We start from the raw sequence: 17,067 nt of genomic DNA, 5'->3' as shown, positions 1-17,067 counted from the left end.
ATCCCTATACTTTGACACTGTATACAAACCCAGTAAACAGATTTCACCATGTCAACATCTGCAACAGTTACACAGCAAGGCGAGTCGATTCGCGTAAGAAACGAAGACCAACTACCTCCCCTCCCACCAGCGGCCAACGATGCGACATTCCAAGGTCTTGCGCGTGGAGGCCGAAACGGCACTCTGAAGCTCCGGGGTATCCCTACCTTCACAGACTTGAATGAGAAGCGCAAGTGGATGAAAGAACACATGGCAGCTGCATTCCGGTATTTCGGCAAGCTTGGGTATGGCGAGGGTGTCTCTGGGCACATTTCAATGCGCGGTAAGTATGGTACTTTTCCTTCCATGTCTATATGGATGATTGATACAGCGAACGAACTGTATTCTGACAACCTGCAAGACCCGATCTTGAAAGATCACTTTTGGATGAACCCCTTCGCCAAGCATTTCTCGACTATCAAGGCCTCGGATCTTGTGCTTCTGGATGCCGATGGATTCGTCGTAGAGGGTGGAGCCCAGTTACCAGTTAATGAGGCTGGGTTCTTGATTCATTCGGAGATTCACAAGGCACGTCCCGATGTCGTTGCTGCGGCACATACCCATGGTATTCATGGGAAGACGTGGAGTGCATTTGGAAAGCCTATTGAGATGTTGACACAAGGTGACTTGTTTCCAATCCTGGCCGGGTCTTGTTTTATACTAATGCGATGGACACAGATGCGTGCAACTTCTTTGGTCGACTGGGAGTTTATGAAGATCATGGCGGTGTCGTTCTGTCCGCGGAGGAAGGGAAAAACATTGCGAGGGCTTTGGGCCAGGAGAATATCGCATGTATCTTGCAGAATCACGGGTGAGTCATGGCTTCTTTTGAGTCTTCCTCTTGCTTAACTGACTCGACTCATACAACAGCCTCTTGACTGTTGGTCGAACCGTCGATGAAGCAGCAATTCTATACTCCATGTTGGAGAATGCTTGCGAGTCCCAACTTCTTGCAGAGGCAGCTGCTGCAAATGGCCTTCCGAAGAAGATCATCAAGGACGATGCGGCCAAATATACTGCCGATGCTGCTCAGAATCCTGTAAGTGGTCTGTGATGAGTGAGTGGGACAGCGTATACTAACAGTTCTAAGCATAATTTCTACACCGAGTTCCAGCCCGAGTTTGACTTGCTCGTTGAAGAGACGAATGGAAGGTTCCTTCAGTAGAAGTGGACAAATAAATATGCCCGCACACGTTTGTCTCTGCCTCTGCAGGTCCAGCATAAAAATAATGTATTGGCCGTCCAGGTCTTTCTCATCAAAATAGTTTCAGAAGTATAGTGCGCATCCAACAGGCATTCAAGAAAGTAAACAGATGGGAATGGAGAATTCATTGCTCCAGTATAAACGCCATCTATACAGATGCAGCCGCCTCAAGGGTATAGTATATAAAATGGAAAGAATGCATCCGACGGCCCGTAGACACGAGCCCCAGAAGAAAAAAGAAAAAATCCAAGAGAACTGCAAAAGGTCGTGTCATAGCCCCAACGGGGAACGTAAAAAAAGGAACCAGCGGGCAAGGAAGAATGGTGTCTATACAGCATGCTCGCCAGTATGCTTCATGTCATCCATCTCATACTCTTGCATGCTACGCTCTCGACCACGGCCTCGTCCAAAGGTCGATTCCTGCTGGCCATCGTCGGATGCCTGCGAAGGGCCAGCTTGCGTGCTACCACCATGTCCACCAAACTTGATAGGCTCCAGCTCCCGTCTCTGGCATGCCCACATGCCGAGGAAGGTCATCATGGCAGCACTGGCAAATTGGAGTCCCCACCAGAGTAAATTGGTCGGGAGGGAGTGTGTGTAGAGGGTAGTGGCGATGAGGTGGAGGAAGTGGATTGTCAAAGCAAAATCCGGGATGAGCTTTGAGCGGGACACGAAAAGGAGGAGGAAGATGACGCTGGATGTCCCCAAGAATATGATTAGCCGCTGATCGATATACTGCACACAATACCAGACCAGTGGAGGCAACTCACCTGATGAAGCAGTTCAACATCCACACCAACCCCAGCATCCACCCAATGGTCGTATCGCCGCGCAGTGAATCCCAGCCAAATATCAGGTCTAGCGAGAATGGGGCGCCATAGACGACAGTAGTGAATAAGATGAGCACCGCGGCACAGACATAGTAGGCGGCCTGTAGCAGGAAGATCTTGCGGAGAATTTTCAGCGGAGGAAGCTCGGTGCGCGACCCCGCTGGTGGACGCCGTCGCGCGGGCATCAACTAAAGATTATGGGGGGTTTGTCGTGAAATTGTTCAAGGTCAATTTGAGCTCGGCGCTCTGAGGACAGGGTTGGAGTGGAGGCGAAGCGTATGGGTCACGCAATGCTAGGTCGGAGGGTAATTCCGTTTAAATATGCGAAACGAGAGCAACCGAGCAGCCCTAGTCCAATTGTTCGAGAATATATGTGCAGTGTGTAGGAAATGAAAAGGGTCCGACGAGGTCGATCGTCTGCCTGGGGATTAAACAGTCTTGGCGGTCACAGGCCTGACCCGCCAACTGCTGGACATCTGCCGTCACCAACTTTGGCATAACAAATTCACTTGCAACCACGAACATCTCTACGACATTGACTTGACAAATCATTCCTTCGCCTTTCCTCACGTCTCATCTACCACTCCGGCAATATGGTCTGGCTACCTTGGTCTTCCGGTGATTCAAAGGACACAGCCTCCGACGGCGGCCGCATTGCCCCGGACCGAACGAGTCGCGCACGCTGTTGGGAGGGCCGTGACGCATTTTTCGCCTGCTTGGACAAGAATGATATCCTTGACGGGATCAAAGAAGACAAAAAGGCACGACAGAAGTGCGCGAAAGAGGTTGCGGAGTTTGAGGCGGCATGTTCACAGAGCTGGGTACGTACCTACTGGGGCGCACTGGATCGCCTTTTTGGGACTTGAACACCGTTGCGGAGTTGCTGACTTGATATTGGTCTCTTAGGTGAAATACTTCAAAGAAAAGCGAGTGATGGAGTACAACCGGGATAAGACGATTGAACGGATTCAGAAGGAGGATGCGGCCAAGGTGCAGGAGTTGAAGTCGCAAGGCTGGAACTCCAAATGAGAGGCCCGGTGGACTAGCAGACAGCTTTTGTACAATATGTAGCATATCAACTCTTTACACAGGCCTTGATGACCAATGGCACGATTTCAGCCTAGGATGGCTTGCTTCTTACCAATTTCTGAGCTGGGTTCTGGCAAAGCTGTGGTCAAGTATGGCAACACGTTGGATTCTCACGAGCAAGTCGTATAATGATCTACAAGGTGCCGACAAGCATTATTATATACATCAGGCTATGTAGGGGAAGGCTCGAATCATATGCTGGGGCCAAACGGTTGAAGAAAGGTTAACTCCATAATAGACGCCTCTATATCTTACTGTGAGTGGTCCATGAAGAAGCAAAGATAAACAGAAAGTAACGCCTAGTATGGCAATAAGTGCATTGCAGTCAGCCAGAAATCAAGTAAAAGACACAAGCGAATCAACATCACCGATAAGGATGAAACGCCGAGCGCCGGAAATGGGCAATTGCAAATTGAACTTTAAGTTCGAATGAGTTGGTAAAGAAAAGTCGTATAATCATTGCTTCCATTTCGCCAGGTGTTGCATCAGGTTCTGTACCTGGGGAGCGATAGGTGCCTGGCCCTGTGGCTGTTGTCCACCTAGGCCCTTGGCCAAGAGTGAAAGCAGGTTTGCATCAGTGATAACAGGTGCATTCGAGGGCTGAATATTAAAGGATGGGTGGGGCAGAGGCTGCTGTGGCGCGGATTGCATGGATGGAGGGCGATGCGCGTTGCTTAGAAGACTGGCGAGGTCAGTTGAGGGTAGGTTCGGCGAGGAGAAAGGCGACTGTGCAGCAGATACGGGCTGCGAAAGGGGAGGTCGCTGAAGAGCCGACAAAAGAGACGAAAGGCTAGGGCCATCCAAAGAACCAATGAGATTCGCAATGTTCGGAGGATTGGAAAGGCCAGACAGGCCGAGCAGGCCAGGTGGGGGAACGGGTTGCACGGACGGGCCAACAAACGCTGGATTCGGCGCGAATGCAGTTGGGGCAGCTCCTCGCTGCATGGCGTGGGCTTGGTGACTCAGGAGTTCAGCGGACATGTTAGGCTCGAGCTCAGGGTAATCTATAAGAGTAAGCAAAATGCTAGACCAACGAGGACAGTGATGGTCTTACCGAGGAAGCGGACATTATCCAATCCAGCGGTCCGATCAAAAAGCTGAAGAGGAATCTTCCGCGAGACTTGGTTTGGTCGAGCGAGGCGGACAACTGCAAGAACACCTTCAATGAATTGACGATGCACTGCAGCGCCAAGAGGAATCCGGGGACCAAGCACCAAGACATCCACACGCAATCCACGGTTACGAAATGCATTCTCGACATGAAGGATGAAGTTTCTGTATGTAAATGTCAGTGGCTTACTCCAGTAGAAATGGCATACCGTCATACCTATCAAGTTCTTCCAGCACAAGAATCTGAACATCAGGCACATCTCGCTGCCCTCGTCGGGGCACTGGCAAATCTGCTTCACCTTCATAGAAACTACGCGGTCTCGGGCTGGTACTGTGATACCGTCGATCTCTGGCATAAGGGGATCGTGGAGAACGTGATCGGGAGCGCCTTCGCTCACGACGATCGAATCTTTCGGGAGTTCTCTCGCGTGACCGATACCCATCCCTATGTCCTCGAAATGGCCGAGGAGAAGGCGACCGTGGTGGGCGATAGTCGTCCCTCCTACTGCGATGAGACGGCTCATCTCGGAAGTCGCTAAAAGGCAAGCGACTTGGTTCATATGGCTTGGCCCGGTCGTAACGATCCGCGGCCCGGGCATTGGCACGCCCAGGCCCGGCGCGGCTGAATTCGGGGGATCGCGAACGAGGTGGTGCATGAGTGGGCTCCGGTGCTTGGGCAGGTCGGGTCGATCGCTGTGGCTTCGAGATCTCGAGATCTTGAGACCGGTCAGACATTGAATTCCTTGGTATGTTACTCTAGGCACTCACTTATCTTCCTGCCTCGCACGATCGCTCCCTGCTCGACGTCGAGAGCTGCACGGCAAGAACTCGCCTCCAAAAACTGTATGAAGCCATAGGCTTGCTTGATCGATATCTGAGCCAATTTGCCGTACTTGTGGAATAAATGAAACATGTCTCGTTTAGTGACCCTTTCAGTGGGTAAATTGCCTACATGAGAAGAATGTTAGATAGAATTTTCTGTCCACGTCTGGAACAATACTGACCAACAAACAGTCTGGAACCCATGGGGAACCGATCCCACAGACCTTCCGTCACATAGATTCGCTCATCATGCAGGAACTCGTCATACTTCTTCTGAACTTCTGGGCCCCACCACGAATCTTCATCGTTGCCCTTGGTAGACCGGGCTTGCCGAAGGGCTGCAGAATGTTCTTGCGCGGAGCCCTGGGACTCGGCACCGGTAGACGGGGTTGGATGGGCAGGCGCGCCAGGGGCAATAGTAGACGAATCGGAGGGGTTACTGTTTTGGGCTGCTTGGGTAGATGACTCGCCAATGGGAGTGTAATGGGCCTGGGTAGAAGAAGATTGGGCTTGAGTATGGGCAGGGATGCCCTGGGCTTGGATGGATCCGTTGATGGGCGCTTGGTAGAAGGACGAGTTTTGGGCCGAGGAAAGACCGGAAAGGGTCGCACCAGGGTTGGGCTGAGAGATGTGATCCAGTAGACTCTGAAAATTGACCCCAGTGTTATGTCCCGCATGACCCTCAGCATTTAGACGGTCCGGTATCTTTGACTGCTCCGGGTGAGCATGTTCTACTTCGTTCGCAGTGGCAAAGCCTTGGGATATTGGAGCCGGAGCAGGGTGGGAATGAGAATCCGGAACAGAGAATGACCCTGAATAGCCAGATGTTTCGGACGCCGACGCTTGGTTTGGAGGGTAGTATGATGCAGGAACAGTTACTTCATTCGGCACCGCACTCGGCTGCGAGAGAGGAAAACTAGCAGATGCGGCCGCCTGACCGGAGTCTTGTTTGTGTGACCTTCCATCTTTGTTATGCACCGAGGGCTCGTATGTGGATGTATCGTTAAAAACCGGATCCATTTGATTCTCCAAGACTGGGATATTGGCGGGCTCCGGGATGTGTAGCGGCCGAGGACTCTCCGGAGTCAGGGTCTTCCCGCGAAAATGAAGTGCTTCATCTGGAGGACTGGGCGTCATGTAGACCATGGAGGGGGGGACGTTTCATCTACAAAAAATGGTAGGGAGAAGTGAGCAAGTAGAGTGTCCTCGTAGGAATTTTCGCGACTCGCAAGCTAAGGTGGGGCGATGGGAAGGAAAAAATGGGGCAAGTCTCTTTGGACTTCAAGCAGGCAGAGGGGAATTCAGGTGAAGGGAATATGCGATGAAAGTGAAGGAAATACTGCGTAAGTAATAGTTGGTGGGGGGGTTCGGAGGTGAGGTGGGAATTGGAGAAAAAGTTAAGTAGTCACCTGAGCAAGAGCTGGAGGCGTTGAGGAAATTGCTTGACCGGAAGGTACAGCCAAAGGTACAGCCACAATTGTATACAGTTATGTGTACCCGGATATCAAGGGGAAAATAGCGAGACTTGATTAAATGAGTTTAGGTCAAGATAGAGACAGGAATCTCACTCACCACTGCGTTTTACCACTACATCATGACCTTTAAATGATCAAACTGGATCTAAATTAAGGCTTCTAGTAGTTGGCGCTAGTGGGGCTAGACCAGGCGAGAAGACAACTTTCCTTCCACTCATGCTCAGATGATTCCATCAACTCCCAACACTGCTTCTCCCTGCCCTGCAAGTTCTGTGTGATGTATCCCCGGTCTTGGCGCATATTCAATGGCCTGTGGATATTATCTCCCCGCAAGTTTGCATCCCAGACCGAGCAAGATGTGCAAATCGCGCGGGATTGGCTCAGAACTCTCAATGCCAAGTCTATTCCTCGCAATATCTGCGAGATCTCTTTTAGTCGATCCAGTGGTCCAGGTGGACAAAATGTAAACAAGTTAGTGTTTTCCCTCGTCAATTTTTGCATTGCTGATTTGCTTACGGAGTAGGGTCAATTCCAAGGCCACCTTGAAAGTCCCCTTGGACTCGTTGTTACCCCTGGTGCCCCGTCTGGTACACCCCACACTACGTGCTTCGCGATATGTCGCCGAAAGAAGCCAATGTCTGGTCATTCAATCTGACGAGGAACGGAAACAGTCTAATAATGTGGAATCATGCTTTGACAAGCTCTATCAGCTGTTACGGAGCTCAGCTAAAGAGGTGATCCCCGGGGAAACCTCCCAAGCGCAAAAGAATCGCGTGCAGAAATTGTATGTTTACTTTCACGTTTTTACTTTTTGCGATCATTGGCTGAGACTCATGGTTACAGACAACACGCTCAGAACGAGGGTCGGCTAAAAGACAAGAAACAGCGTAGTGACAAGAAAAGCAGTCGCCGGGGAAGCAAGTACGATGATTGATGGACAAACGCCAATGAACCCTGAATTTTTCCCAACGCCAAAGTACTCAGTACAAAATATGGTACTACTGCTGTGCCACGCGCTCCGCATTGCGGACAGTGGCTGCGATAACTTTTTGCAACGAAGGATCCAGGCCTTCCGTTGTCTGAACAGGCTGAAGCCAGTTGATCACTTGGCGTGCAAGATCCTTGCCCAGGGGGTACTCTCTGAGGCGAGCAAGTGAGCTACCAAGCGCTCGGGGGAACTCGGCGGAAAGGACAGAAACTCCAGCGGTTGGCAACTTGGCATAGCAAATTTGTGTCCGCGGGCTAGAAGGCTTATTTTCACGCATCACCTCGACCACATGTTCCAAAATCTTACCAGTACAAGGCGCGTCCTGGAACTCCCACACCATATCAAAGAATTCCTGACCGAAGCGATCGTCGTGATTGAAATGCTTTGCGGCGGTATCAAAGATGGTGAGCGGGATAGCACCGCTCAAAGCAGGTGTGGAATTCAGATTTTGAAGCGCAACCTGGTCCACTTCTTGTCCATCGGTGCTGGGGTTGATGTCTTCGGCTGTGAGTGTAGGGAGAGCAATCATGTCGGCATCATGATCATCGAGTCCTGGCCCTTCGACGGGTTTCGTTTGATTCTCGTCTAGACCCAAGATCCGTTGGCGAGCCACCAGCTTTGCGACGTAAATCAATTCCAGCTTTGCATATTGGACCCAGATTGTCCTTGCGCTTTTGCAGAACCGTAGACCGCGCTGCATATAACTCCGAGCCTGTGTCATATCTCCGTGATCATCGAGGACGTGTTTCGCGGCGTAGACCCATAATTCGGCACTGGTAGGGTGCAGTCGCAGAGCGTCGGTGAAGATCATGGAGAGCTTCTTGTGTGCCTTTTGTTTCCGAGCATAGTCGATATATTGAACCCAAAGATTGATATCGCCGCGGAATTTGCGAGTAGCTCGCTCGAGAACGAAGAAAATCCGTCGTTGACCGTTGAATCCTGCCGACCGAAGCCCAAGTCGCTTCACTCGCTTCTTCCGCAAAGCATCGAGGTTCATTTCATATTCAGCATAGCGCACAAAGTCTACCGGTTGTGCGCCACGTGCATTGAGCTTGTGCTCAAAATCGGAACGTTTCTTGACGATAGAGGAGATTTCATCCTAGACTTGATCAGCTGTCGTTCTGAGTTCAATAAGGCCGGGATACGGCTTACCTTGGTAAAAATCTTCTTACGCTCATATTCCTTGAGCTCAGGCACGGACTTCTCCAGGAAGAATCGAGCCTTATCTGTTGCGGCGGACATTTTTGCTGTTCACTGAAGATGTCAAAAAAAAAGTCGGCATCCCGCATCGAAAAAACACCGATCAGCCCCAGAGTTCGCCTAACCGCTTTCGGTTAGCGTTAAGGACACTCTGAACCACCGTGGAATCCGGACGTTGTTTTCCTTTCCTCAGGGGCCGTTTGCTCATGGCATCTAACTGAGTCTCTCTTTCGGTTTCTTTTCTTGACGCTCTTTTCCAATTGACAATTGTTTCTTTCTTTTTTGGTTTTCTTTCCCCCCTCTCCGCGCCGCCATGGCTCCCCGATACAAAGACGGAGATGCGGTGGTCGCTGTAAGCTTTAACCGGCTCCATGTGGGATCTGGAACGCCACTAACTGGGACACTCATGTAGATCAATGGGAAATGGGTTGCTTGGGCTCACACGGTTTTCGCTTATGCTGCCTTCTTCAGCGCGTTGGTTGTCGGCATGTCTTTGCATTACCACAAGATCGTCCAAAATGAACACTTCGGCTACCCCATTGAATGGTTTCCCTCGGTATCCGCTACCATCGGTGACCGATATCCCGAACGGTCTTTCTTCCAGGTCTTCATTGCCATTACCTCCGGTCCGCGCTTCGCCCTTGTCTTCTTGTGGTACGTGCTCACTGCGCGCCCAAACACGACCTTGCCCAAGTTCGTTGCTGGTGTGGGCGTCTTCCGCACCTTGACATGCGGCGGCTGGACCTATGTGACATCTACCGATGACCACGATTGGCATGATATTTTCATGATCTCGTACTTGGTGGCCACCTTGCCTTGGACGCTGGGCTGCCTTGCGCTGAGCCCAAACAATCGCCGTGCTATCAAGTATAGGAAGATTATGGCTAGCTTGTTCTTTGGAACATTAGTCCCCTTGGTTTACTACTTCATTCAGCACAAGGTGCACAAGGTTCCTGGAGGTGAGTAACCACCCGCACTGGACAAGAGTTTCTGCTGATCTTTTAGCCTACACCAAATACGCTTTCTTTGAGTGGTCTTTGATTCTGTTTGATGTCGGGTTTGATGCTATCACAGCACTTGACTTTGAGAGTTTTGAAGTTGTGGTGAGGGATGTCAAGGGTGCTAGCAGAGGGTACGTACCATGGCTTCCAAAATGACACTATCAAAAGTATAGTTGGAGGTTACATTGGTTATAAAAAAGAAAGTGTCTGAGTTTCTACTCATTAGGCAATTGAAATCGGCTGCCGATTCCGTTTTGGAGAAAGAGTGTGTACCAATCCCATAACCAACTATCCGCAAAGTTAACCAACGTACGTAGGAAGGGGAAGCCCGTGGCGAACACCTTTGGCGAGGGCTTCTTCTGGACCGAGATCATTGATGCCGCGTCCGACATCTACAACGGGGTAACTATAGCCATGATGTGATGTCTACGGTCCTCACTGACACTTGATGTTAGTTTGTTTTCTGGACCATCGTGACTGCTCTGCCTGTTCTTGTCTGGTGTAAGTTGACACTGCTCCCAAGAAGCAAGCTTTTCTGACCCCGGATAGACTTCCCTCTCTGGCACATGGGTATCTCCGGTTATGAAGTTGCCATTGTCTGCTGCACATCCCCGTTGCTCTATGTCATACCATCCCTGCGTTACGCAGCCGCGAAGAACCTCCGCCTTCTTCACCTGCTCTCGCTTGTTGGCCTTTTCGCTTACAAGTTCCATAATCCTGCCAATCGTCTCTTTGTTACCAGCTTTGCTCTTGCTACCACATGTGCAGCATGGACCGCCAGCTTTTTCGCCGAGAGGGCCAACAGTCCTCGTCTCGAAGCCCGGATCATGGCTTGGGGCATTGGCCTGGTGATGTCGGTCGTTGCAAAGTTTGCTTGCAAGACCAACAACCCCCTTTGGCCGATTATGCACGCCGAGAACGGTGGTTGGAACAAGATCGGCATCTTTTTCGCTTTGTTTGCTGTCTTGAGGTCGCAGAGAGGCTCGAACATCAGCGGCGGTGATTACCTGCCCGCAGGCGGCAAGAAGGGCTCGTCTGTTCTGGCTGGTCTTGGATTCGGTGGTCTGATGTTTGCCATCGTTTCGCTTTTGACCGACTCGAGCACCATGATCTCGTGGGTCTGGGACGGATACCCAGTGCGTGGACCCATCGCTGCCCCTCACGGTGCTTTGACCATCTTCGCAATGGGAGCTGGTCTTGTGTACGGCATCTTCCATCCTGGTGTTGCCGGAAGCTGGACTGCCTATGGTGCCGGTTCCGTTGGTGCAGCTCTCTTGACTTGCTATCACCATTGGACCGGTTATTATGGTGCCCTGATTCTTGCCTTTTACATCATGGCCGTTGCTCCGGTTTTGATTACTTCCAGCGTTCGTCACTCTCCTGCGAGCACATTTGGGTTTGGTTTCATTGTTTATGTTCTCCTCTTGCTCTTCCACGTTTGGGTTGTCGCCTATGCCTTCGTGCCGGGTGGTCCCTTCCTCCGTGAGCACACCGACTGGCTCATGACTACCACCATGCTGTCCATTGGTGCTGGTGTCTTCTCCGCCGCGACCTCGAACTCGGCTCGCCCCCGCAAGCTCCACAAGCCCGTCAACCCCCACAGCAGAAGACAGCGATCTTACTATATCTATGTCCTTGCTGCGCTGCAGCTGCTTTCTGTGTCTGTGGCTTACCTCCGCTTCCCGACCAATGACTACACTCCTCATCACAAGGAGGACAAGGTCGTGACCGCCGGTATCTGGACCGTCCACTTTGGTCTTGACAACAATATGTGGTCCTCTGAGCGCCGCATGCGCGATGTCATTGGTGAACTCGAACTGGACGTTATCGGCTTCCTCGAGTCCGACAACCAGCGTATCATCATGGGCAACCGCGATGTCACGCAGTACATCGCCGAGGATCTTGGTTACTACACCGACTTCGGTCCCGGTCCCAACAAGCACACTTGGGGCTCCGCTTTGCTGTCCAAGTTCCCCATTGTCAACTCTACTCACCACCTTCTCCCTTCCCCGGTGGGAGAGTTGGCACCTGCCATCCATGCCACACTCGACATGTATGGCGAGATGGTTGATGTTGTGGTGTTCCACTCTGGCCAGGAAGAAGATCCCGAGGACCGTCGCTTGCAGAGTGAGTATCTGTCGAAGCTGATGGGCGACTCCCCGCGCCCTCTGATCTTGTTGAGTTACCTCGTTACCAAGCCTCTCGAGGGTAACTACAACACCTACGTGAGCGAGCGTAGCCAAATGAAGGATATCGACCCTACCGACTGGGATAGATGGTGCGAGTATCTGCTCTTCAAGAAGCTACACCGTGTGGGTTATGCCAGAGTCAGCCGTGACACCATTACAGACACGGAGATCCAGGTAAGTTCTACTGTTGATCTGTCGCATGCTTTTCTATAACTGACCCGGTGCATAGGTTGGCAAATTCGTCATCGGCGAGCCCGAGCCCGAGAATGAGATGCGTATCCCTGAGGAGATGGTCCCAGTTGGCCGTCGCTTCCCTGCCTTGTTCCGCGGCGAGGGAGTGCGCGGTCACCGTTACCACGTCTTTGATGAGCCCAGGTACTGGCAGTAGACAGTTTCGGTGGGGAGTATATGTTGAACGTTGCTTTGAGATTGAACGTGAGAGTCTGTTGTAACACCATTGGCGGACATTCTACTCGAACTATCTTTCTGCTTTATAGGCTACTTCAATGAAAGTCTTGATTTCTTGGCTATTACAATTTTGTTACACTGTATTATATCTGAATGTCAATTCGCTAGGATCCAGTTTCCATGGGCTTTAGAACAGACCGCGAACTATTTTGGTCACAAGGAAAATTCCACTACCGCCCACCCTGGGAAGTTGCAGCACTTCCATAACTCGGGTAGAAAAGGATACCTGCCCGAAAGTGAAGTCGTACTCTTTAAGCGTGAGCACTTCGGTGACTTACAGTAGTTGTTGGTCATCGCTTTTTGTTCTTAACATCCCCGCAATTTCCCACATGCCCTGACCCACTTATAGGACCCACTCAAAACCTTATCTGGCATGCATCTATTTAAAGTAGTGCTAGTAGTACTGCCTCCATGTAGGCACTTAGTTGAAGACATCGATCGTCCTATGGACATTAACAACAGAGAGTTGAAATTGCATGCGGCATGAGGGAAACAAATCATGTTGTGAGCCACATTTTGTCTTACGCCTTCCATCGCCCGCCCCGCCTGATGTTCTTTCAACAAGGAAAGAAGAACTTGAAACACTTCTCGATAGGGTTACTTAGGCTATTGGAGCAAATGATGAGATTATTCATCACATAAAAAATGCCAACGTTCCAAGGGTTGTTCTGGGTGTTCTAGGTATGTTGGTGTCTGTATTCTCGACTACTGTGTACATCAATCAGCCCGTGTTTGTAGATAGTCCACCATTGATGTACGCAGTCAAGATGAGGGTGTGGATCCCTCGAGCAGAGCGGATACAATCAGCTGGAAGACAAGGGTATTACTTCTTTCTCTCTGGTTGTGGTTTTATACCAGATATCGTATATGAGCATGCTTCTAAGTTCCCTTTCATGCGATTCCTTTTGAATCAGGTCTCATTTCTGGTACTGTCCACCATTTTCATTGTCCTCGTGCATCATCAAGCCCCAACCCATCCTCTTTTCTTGTCTTTCGCAGTCCTGTTTTGCTGGAAGTTTGGATCCTTTGACCTATTTCGTCAGCTTCCCAACCCCGCTTTCACTTTTTATTCATTCGCTGACCTGGTAGTCCCAACAGCCCCTCGAAGCTTGGACCCAAAGCGAGTGCATGCATCATGTTGTCTCTCTTCCATATTGCGAGGAGTGCCGACAAGTGCTTAGTGGTGCACATCTGGTTATAGTCTAGGGCTATCTGCGACGATCTATGTGGTTCGTCGCGATAATGGGCTGGCCAGTATGCAATTCCAACCTGAGACACCTTTCCTCTACTTGCTCACTCCATGAATCCACTGACTAGCCATGGATAAGAAAGAAGCAGGCTTAGCAAGAGATATTTTTATACTTCTTTGTGCTGGAATATGTACAAACTACCTCGCTATGCTTGTTGCTTTGTTTGGCCGTTTGAGCCTGTCTCCTACCTATTAATATGGAACGAACAAGTCCAAAATTTTCAACTACATTACAACTTTCTTGAAGCACTCTCGAGATCAGTTCCTTTACTATCAATTAAGAGTAAGTATCTTGCTCTGGTTATTCCACCTTTTATGTGACTGACAAGAACCGAACCCGACTAAGCCAAGCCGAAAAGATGGTGACAACAAGAACCAAGCCAACACCCCCGCCCGCACCTAAGCTTTCCAAAGCTGCAAAGGCTGCCAAGGCAAAAGCTGCAAAGGAAGCGAAGCAGGCAGAGAAGGCTGCGAAGGACGCAGAGAAAGCTGCGAAAGCAGAAGCGAAGGCTGCAAAGATCGCAGCAAGAGCTGCTGCAAAGGCCGCCAAAGATGAAGCCAAGGCCGCGAAGCCTGCAAAGGTTCCGAAGACTATCAAAAAGCCCGCGAAGCGCGCGAAAGCCTCGGAGTCGGGCTCGGATTCTGGCGATGACCGTGAGCCATCGCCTAAAAGACACAAGACGACTTTTCACGAAGCTCGTAGTTTTCCTATTTTCACGGACGTGCCACCTCCGCCGATATCAAAACCTCAAGTTGAAATAGGGGAATGGGATTACTCCAAGCAACTCCCTGTCCCCAAAAGGATCGTAGAAGGTGTCAAATTTGATCTGCCAAAAATATATGTTGGAGGCTCTGCCCCGTGGCCACGCTGGGTGGTCACTCGAGACGAAACCATACCAAAGCCTGGCCTACCCCAAGCCGCAATCAACCTTTACACAGGGGTCCAATGGAGACTTGACGAAGGGCATTTCACATATTGGGGCGGGCTAGATTATAGAGCTCTTTTCGAACTTGCCTGGGCATGCCTCGAGTGCATGATGGCCGACTCAGCACTCCGAAGTGAAATATACGCTTCCCTAGCCGAGGGTCCATTGTCCAAGGCCGTGGCCTCGGGGAAAAGATGGCATCCGACTCTGCCAAGCCAACCTGTCACAAGACACTTTGGGCCTGGGAACATCGAGAAGCTCAAGTTGAGGTCCAATAACAATATGGCTTACTATTACGATGCTTATGAGCGTCCGCCTGTTGCTGTCCGCCCAGCTGGTGGTGTTCAACGGGGATTCGAGCACGTTATCTCCAACAAACTTTACAACCTGCCTAGGAGAAAATGGCCGACAGCCCCGCGCTCTCCAAGTCCCGAGTTGGAGGGTCAATCTGATAGCGACAGAGGGGACAGTGAGGATAGCGAGGAAAGCAGTGAAGAAGAGAGTGATTCAGACAGCCCCAGGCGGCCATCTCTAGCTGTGGAACAGTTATCTGGGATTGTGTTGTCTCAAAGGCAAAAGGAACCGGCAGGTCCTCTTCCTCTTGGAAATGACGAAGCGTTTGCGCAAGCCAGTGAGTATTTTCGCCTCAACTGGCACTTACCGTGACTCCAAAACTGACTGTCTCTAGAAAAATCCTCGGTGATTGATTCTAGCGTTGGTGATGACTCCGGTGATATCTCTCAGCTTGAAGACAATGCAGCCCACGATTTTCGAGAACAATCACCTGATGATCTTCGCTCCAGTTTCGGCTCCGGCAGCGAGGTCAGCGAATTACCCCGGTCCAGCAAGGCTGAAGCCGCTGACAGTGACAGCGCCTAACGGGGAACCCACTCCGACTCCTGCAAAGGGCTTTGCAGCGCTGGATCAGTTGAAAGGCATGGTAGCAGCGACAGGAAACAGATTTGTGGGGATCTCACCTTTTACATGGGCCTAGCTGTATAATCAGGCTAACATGTTCTTGAGCAGGTAAATTCACACGGGGTTGCACACGAGGATGAACAAACCCAACCAGAACCACCCTTAGAGAACTTGAATTTGGAAATGCAGTTGACGGATGCGATGAAGGGCACACAGCAAGACCATAATATGATCAACTTGGAAGGTCAAGAGCCGGAGGAGTCACCATCATCTCCACCCGAAGATGATGTAGCAGAGAACGGAGCAAAGGTCTACGATGTACTTGCACAAGCGGTCGAAGCACAACGGGTCGCAATGCGAGCAGCAGCAGCAGAAAGAATCTCTGACGCGAATCAATCTAAACCGGAACACACACCAGAGGCGAGCCCACCTATTCCCGAGGCCCCGAATCACCTGCAACTGCAAGACGAGTTTCTAGAGAGCGCCAAGGCAATAGTCAGTGATCCAATTCTGCGACAGAAATACTTTCCTGATCCCTTTGCTGTTCGTCGGATCAGAGTGTGGGCAGGCGAGGATTTGGCCACACATAAGGTCAAGCGCAGAGTCAATGCGGCATTACTCCCATGGGCTGGAGTTCATCGACCTTTTTGCTCGTGGCAGGATACAGTGAGTGCCTACATGTGGGATCTTGCGAGAGCCAGGCTGACCTAATAGACCCCGAGAGTCGCTGCACCAACGAAGCGCACAACGTCCTCGAGAACCACAAGGCAATCTAGTGGGAGGGTCACGAGAAGGTCGGCACCAGCAACTGCAGAAGAACAGTCTGTAACTAGAGCATGGTGGTCATTGTTTTGATAGGGTATCCATGTCGTTCCATAGAGGAGTTCAGGTAGTATTGCCGTGTTTGGGATCCCTTTTTTGAAGTTTTGGAGTTTCAATTGAACTTGATTTGAAATTTAGATTGGATACCTATACTTCCGATGCCACCGTAGCGAAGCTTTGTTACCCTGTCTCATAGGTTGTAAAATATCGCTGAGGCATAACTTTAGCGATCAGGATAGGTTGAAGTTTGTCAAGATACTCGGGCGCTCGTGCTATTGCCGTAGGGACTCGCCGAGTCAATGATAATGTCTCAATGGAAGGCGGTTACCAACGTCAAGGTTTTCGTCAATCACAGCAGTCATGAGTCAGGCTGTCAGCAATAATGAATAGTCAATAAGCTATGAGCTTGGAGTGTTTAGTGGTTGCCTCAATGATGAATCCTTCGACACGATGCAAACGATGTCCAATATATCGATACTGCCACGTCACACCGCCCCTCTCCAAAAGATCAACTATGCAAACTAAACAAACGCATCCCCATCGGAGCTCACCTGGGGCCTCTTTGTCTGTCTGCGAAAGTCGGATCAATTCGACACGACTGAGAGAATGAATCAATGCTGAACCTGAGCAGAGATATCTAGATACAGCTGCATTGATCTTAACTGATCTGTCGCTGCATCGCTGGTCTAGGGCAATCGCCGCTGCTACGTCCGCCGTGAGCAACGGGCGACTCACAA

The 17,067-nt window shown here is 50.7% G+C and overlaps 9 protein-coding genes across 9 annotated transcripts; 6 read left to right on the top strand and 3 right to left on the bottom strand.

Annotated features, from left to right (window-relative positions):
- Nucleotides 1-48: 48 nt before the first annotated feature.
- On the top strand, nucleotides 49-1,204 carry N7515_006669 (class II aldolase/adducin domain protein; the record flags this gene model as incomplete). The annotated part of the gene is made up of 5 exons (XM_056667413.1): nucleotides 49-322; nucleotides 371-661; nucleotides 718-850; nucleotides 910-1,078; nucleotides 1,130-1,204. The coding sequence occupies 5 exons, from the start codon at nucleotides 49-51 to the stop codon at nucleotides 1,202-1,204; spliced, it is 942 nt and encodes a 313-aa protein (XP_056521009.1).
- Nucleotides 1,205-1,570: 366 nt separating this feature from the next.
- N7515_006668 (protein SYS1) lies at nucleotides 1,571-2,258 on the bottom strand (the record flags this gene model as incomplete). Its single annotated transcript, XM_056667412.1, has 2 exons — nucleotides 1,571-1,937; nucleotides 2,014-2,258. The coding sequence occupies 2 exons, from the start codon at nucleotides 2,256-2,258 to the stop codon at nucleotides 1,571-1,573; spliced, it is 612 nt and encodes a 203-aa protein (XP_056521008.1).
- A 408-nt stretch (nucleotides 2,259-2,666) lies between these two features.
- Nucleotides 2,667-3,102, top strand: N7515_006667 (cytochrome c oxidase subunit 6B family protein; the record flags this gene model as incomplete). Its single annotated transcript, XM_056667411.1, has 2 exons — nucleotides 2,667-2,894; nucleotides 2,980-3,102. The coding sequence occupies 2 exons, from the start codon at nucleotides 2,667-2,669 to the stop codon at nucleotides 3,100-3,102; spliced, it is 351 nt and encodes a 116-aa protein (XP_056521007.1).
- A 516-nt stretch (nucleotides 3,103-3,618) lies between these two features.
- Nucleotides 3,619-6,231, bottom strand: N7515_006666 (putative RNA-binding protein (Nab3); the record flags this gene model as incomplete). Its single annotated transcript, XM_056667410.1, has 6 exons — nucleotides 3,619-4,166; nucleotides 4,217-4,437; nucleotides 4,490-4,553; nucleotides 4,613-4,988; nucleotides 5,060-5,220; nucleotides 5,277-6,231. 6 exons carry the CDS (start codon nucleotides 6,229-6,231, stop codon nucleotides 3,619-3,621), a joined length of 2,325 nt encoding a protein of 774 aa, XP_056521006.1.
- A 615-nt stretch (nucleotides 6,232-6,846) lies between these two features.
- N7515_006665 (peptidyl-tRNA hydrolase domain protein) lies at nucleotides 6,847-7,503 on the top strand (the record flags this gene model as incomplete). The annotated part of the gene is made up of 3 exons (XM_056667409.1): nucleotides 6,847-7,040; nucleotides 7,093-7,353; nucleotides 7,413-7,503. The coding sequence occupies 3 exons, from the start codon at nucleotides 6,847-6,849 to the stop codon at nucleotides 7,501-7,503; spliced, it is 546 nt and encodes a 181-aa protein (XP_056521005.1).
- A 64-nt stretch (nucleotides 7,504-7,567) lies between these two features.
- On the bottom strand, nucleotides 7,568-8,799 carry N7515_006664 (snoRNA-binding rRNA-processing protein UTP6; the record flags this gene model as incomplete). Its single annotated transcript, XM_056667408.1, has 2 exons — nucleotides 7,568-8,656; nucleotides 8,710-8,799. The coding sequence occupies 2 exons, from the start codon at nucleotides 8,797-8,799 to the stop codon at nucleotides 7,568-7,570; spliced, it is 1,179 nt and encodes a 392-aa protein (XP_056521004.1).
- Nucleotides 8,800-9,070: 271 nt separating this feature from the next.
- N7515_006663 (uncharacterized protein) lies at nucleotides 9,071-12,335 on the top strand (the record flags this gene model as incomplete). Its single annotated transcript, XM_056667407.1, has 8 exons — nucleotides 9,071-9,109; nucleotides 9,170-9,716; nucleotides 9,763-9,889; nucleotides 9,985-10,023; nucleotides 10,076-10,160; nucleotides 10,214-10,259; nucleotides 10,308-12,121; nucleotides 12,177-12,335. 8 exons carry the CDS (start codon nucleotides 9,071-9,073, stop codon nucleotides 12,333-12,335), a joined length of 2,856 nt encoding a protein of 951 aa, XP_056521003.1.
- A 1,688-nt stretch (nucleotides 12,336-14,023) lies between these two features.
- On the top strand, nucleotides 14,024-15,469 carry N7515_006662 (uncharacterized protein; the record flags this gene model as incomplete). The annotated part of the gene is made up of 2 exons (XM_056667406.1): nucleotides 14,024-15,221; nucleotides 15,279-15,469. 2 exons carry the CDS (start codon nucleotides 14,024-14,026, stop codon nucleotides 15,467-15,469), a joined length of 1,389 nt encoding a protein of 462 aa, XP_056521002.1.
- A 222-nt stretch (nucleotides 15,470-15,691) lies between these two features.
- On the top strand, nucleotides 15,692-16,219 carry N7515_006661 (uncharacterized protein; the record flags this gene model as incomplete). The annotated part of the gene is made up of 1 exon (XM_056667405.1): nucleotides 15,692-16,219. The coding sequence occupies one exon, from the start codon at nucleotides 15,692-15,694 to the stop codon at nucleotides 16,217-16,219; it is 528 nt and encodes a 175-aa protein (XP_056521001.1).
- Between the last annotated feature and the right edge of the window lie 848 nt (nucleotides 16,220-17,067).

The sequence above is a fragment of the Penicillium bovifimosum genome (assembly GCF_028826915.1).
Source record: "Penicillium bovifimosum strain IBT 22155 chromosome Unknown utg000005l_segment0_segment0, whole genome shotgun sequence".
Classification (NCBI taxonomy): domain Eukaryota; kingdom Fungi; phylum Ascomycota; class Eurotiomycetes; order Eurotiales; family Aspergillaceae; genus Penicillium; species Penicillium bovifimosum.
Note: the sequence above shows the minus strand (reverse complement) of the source record. Positions and strands in the feature narration are given on the sequence as shown.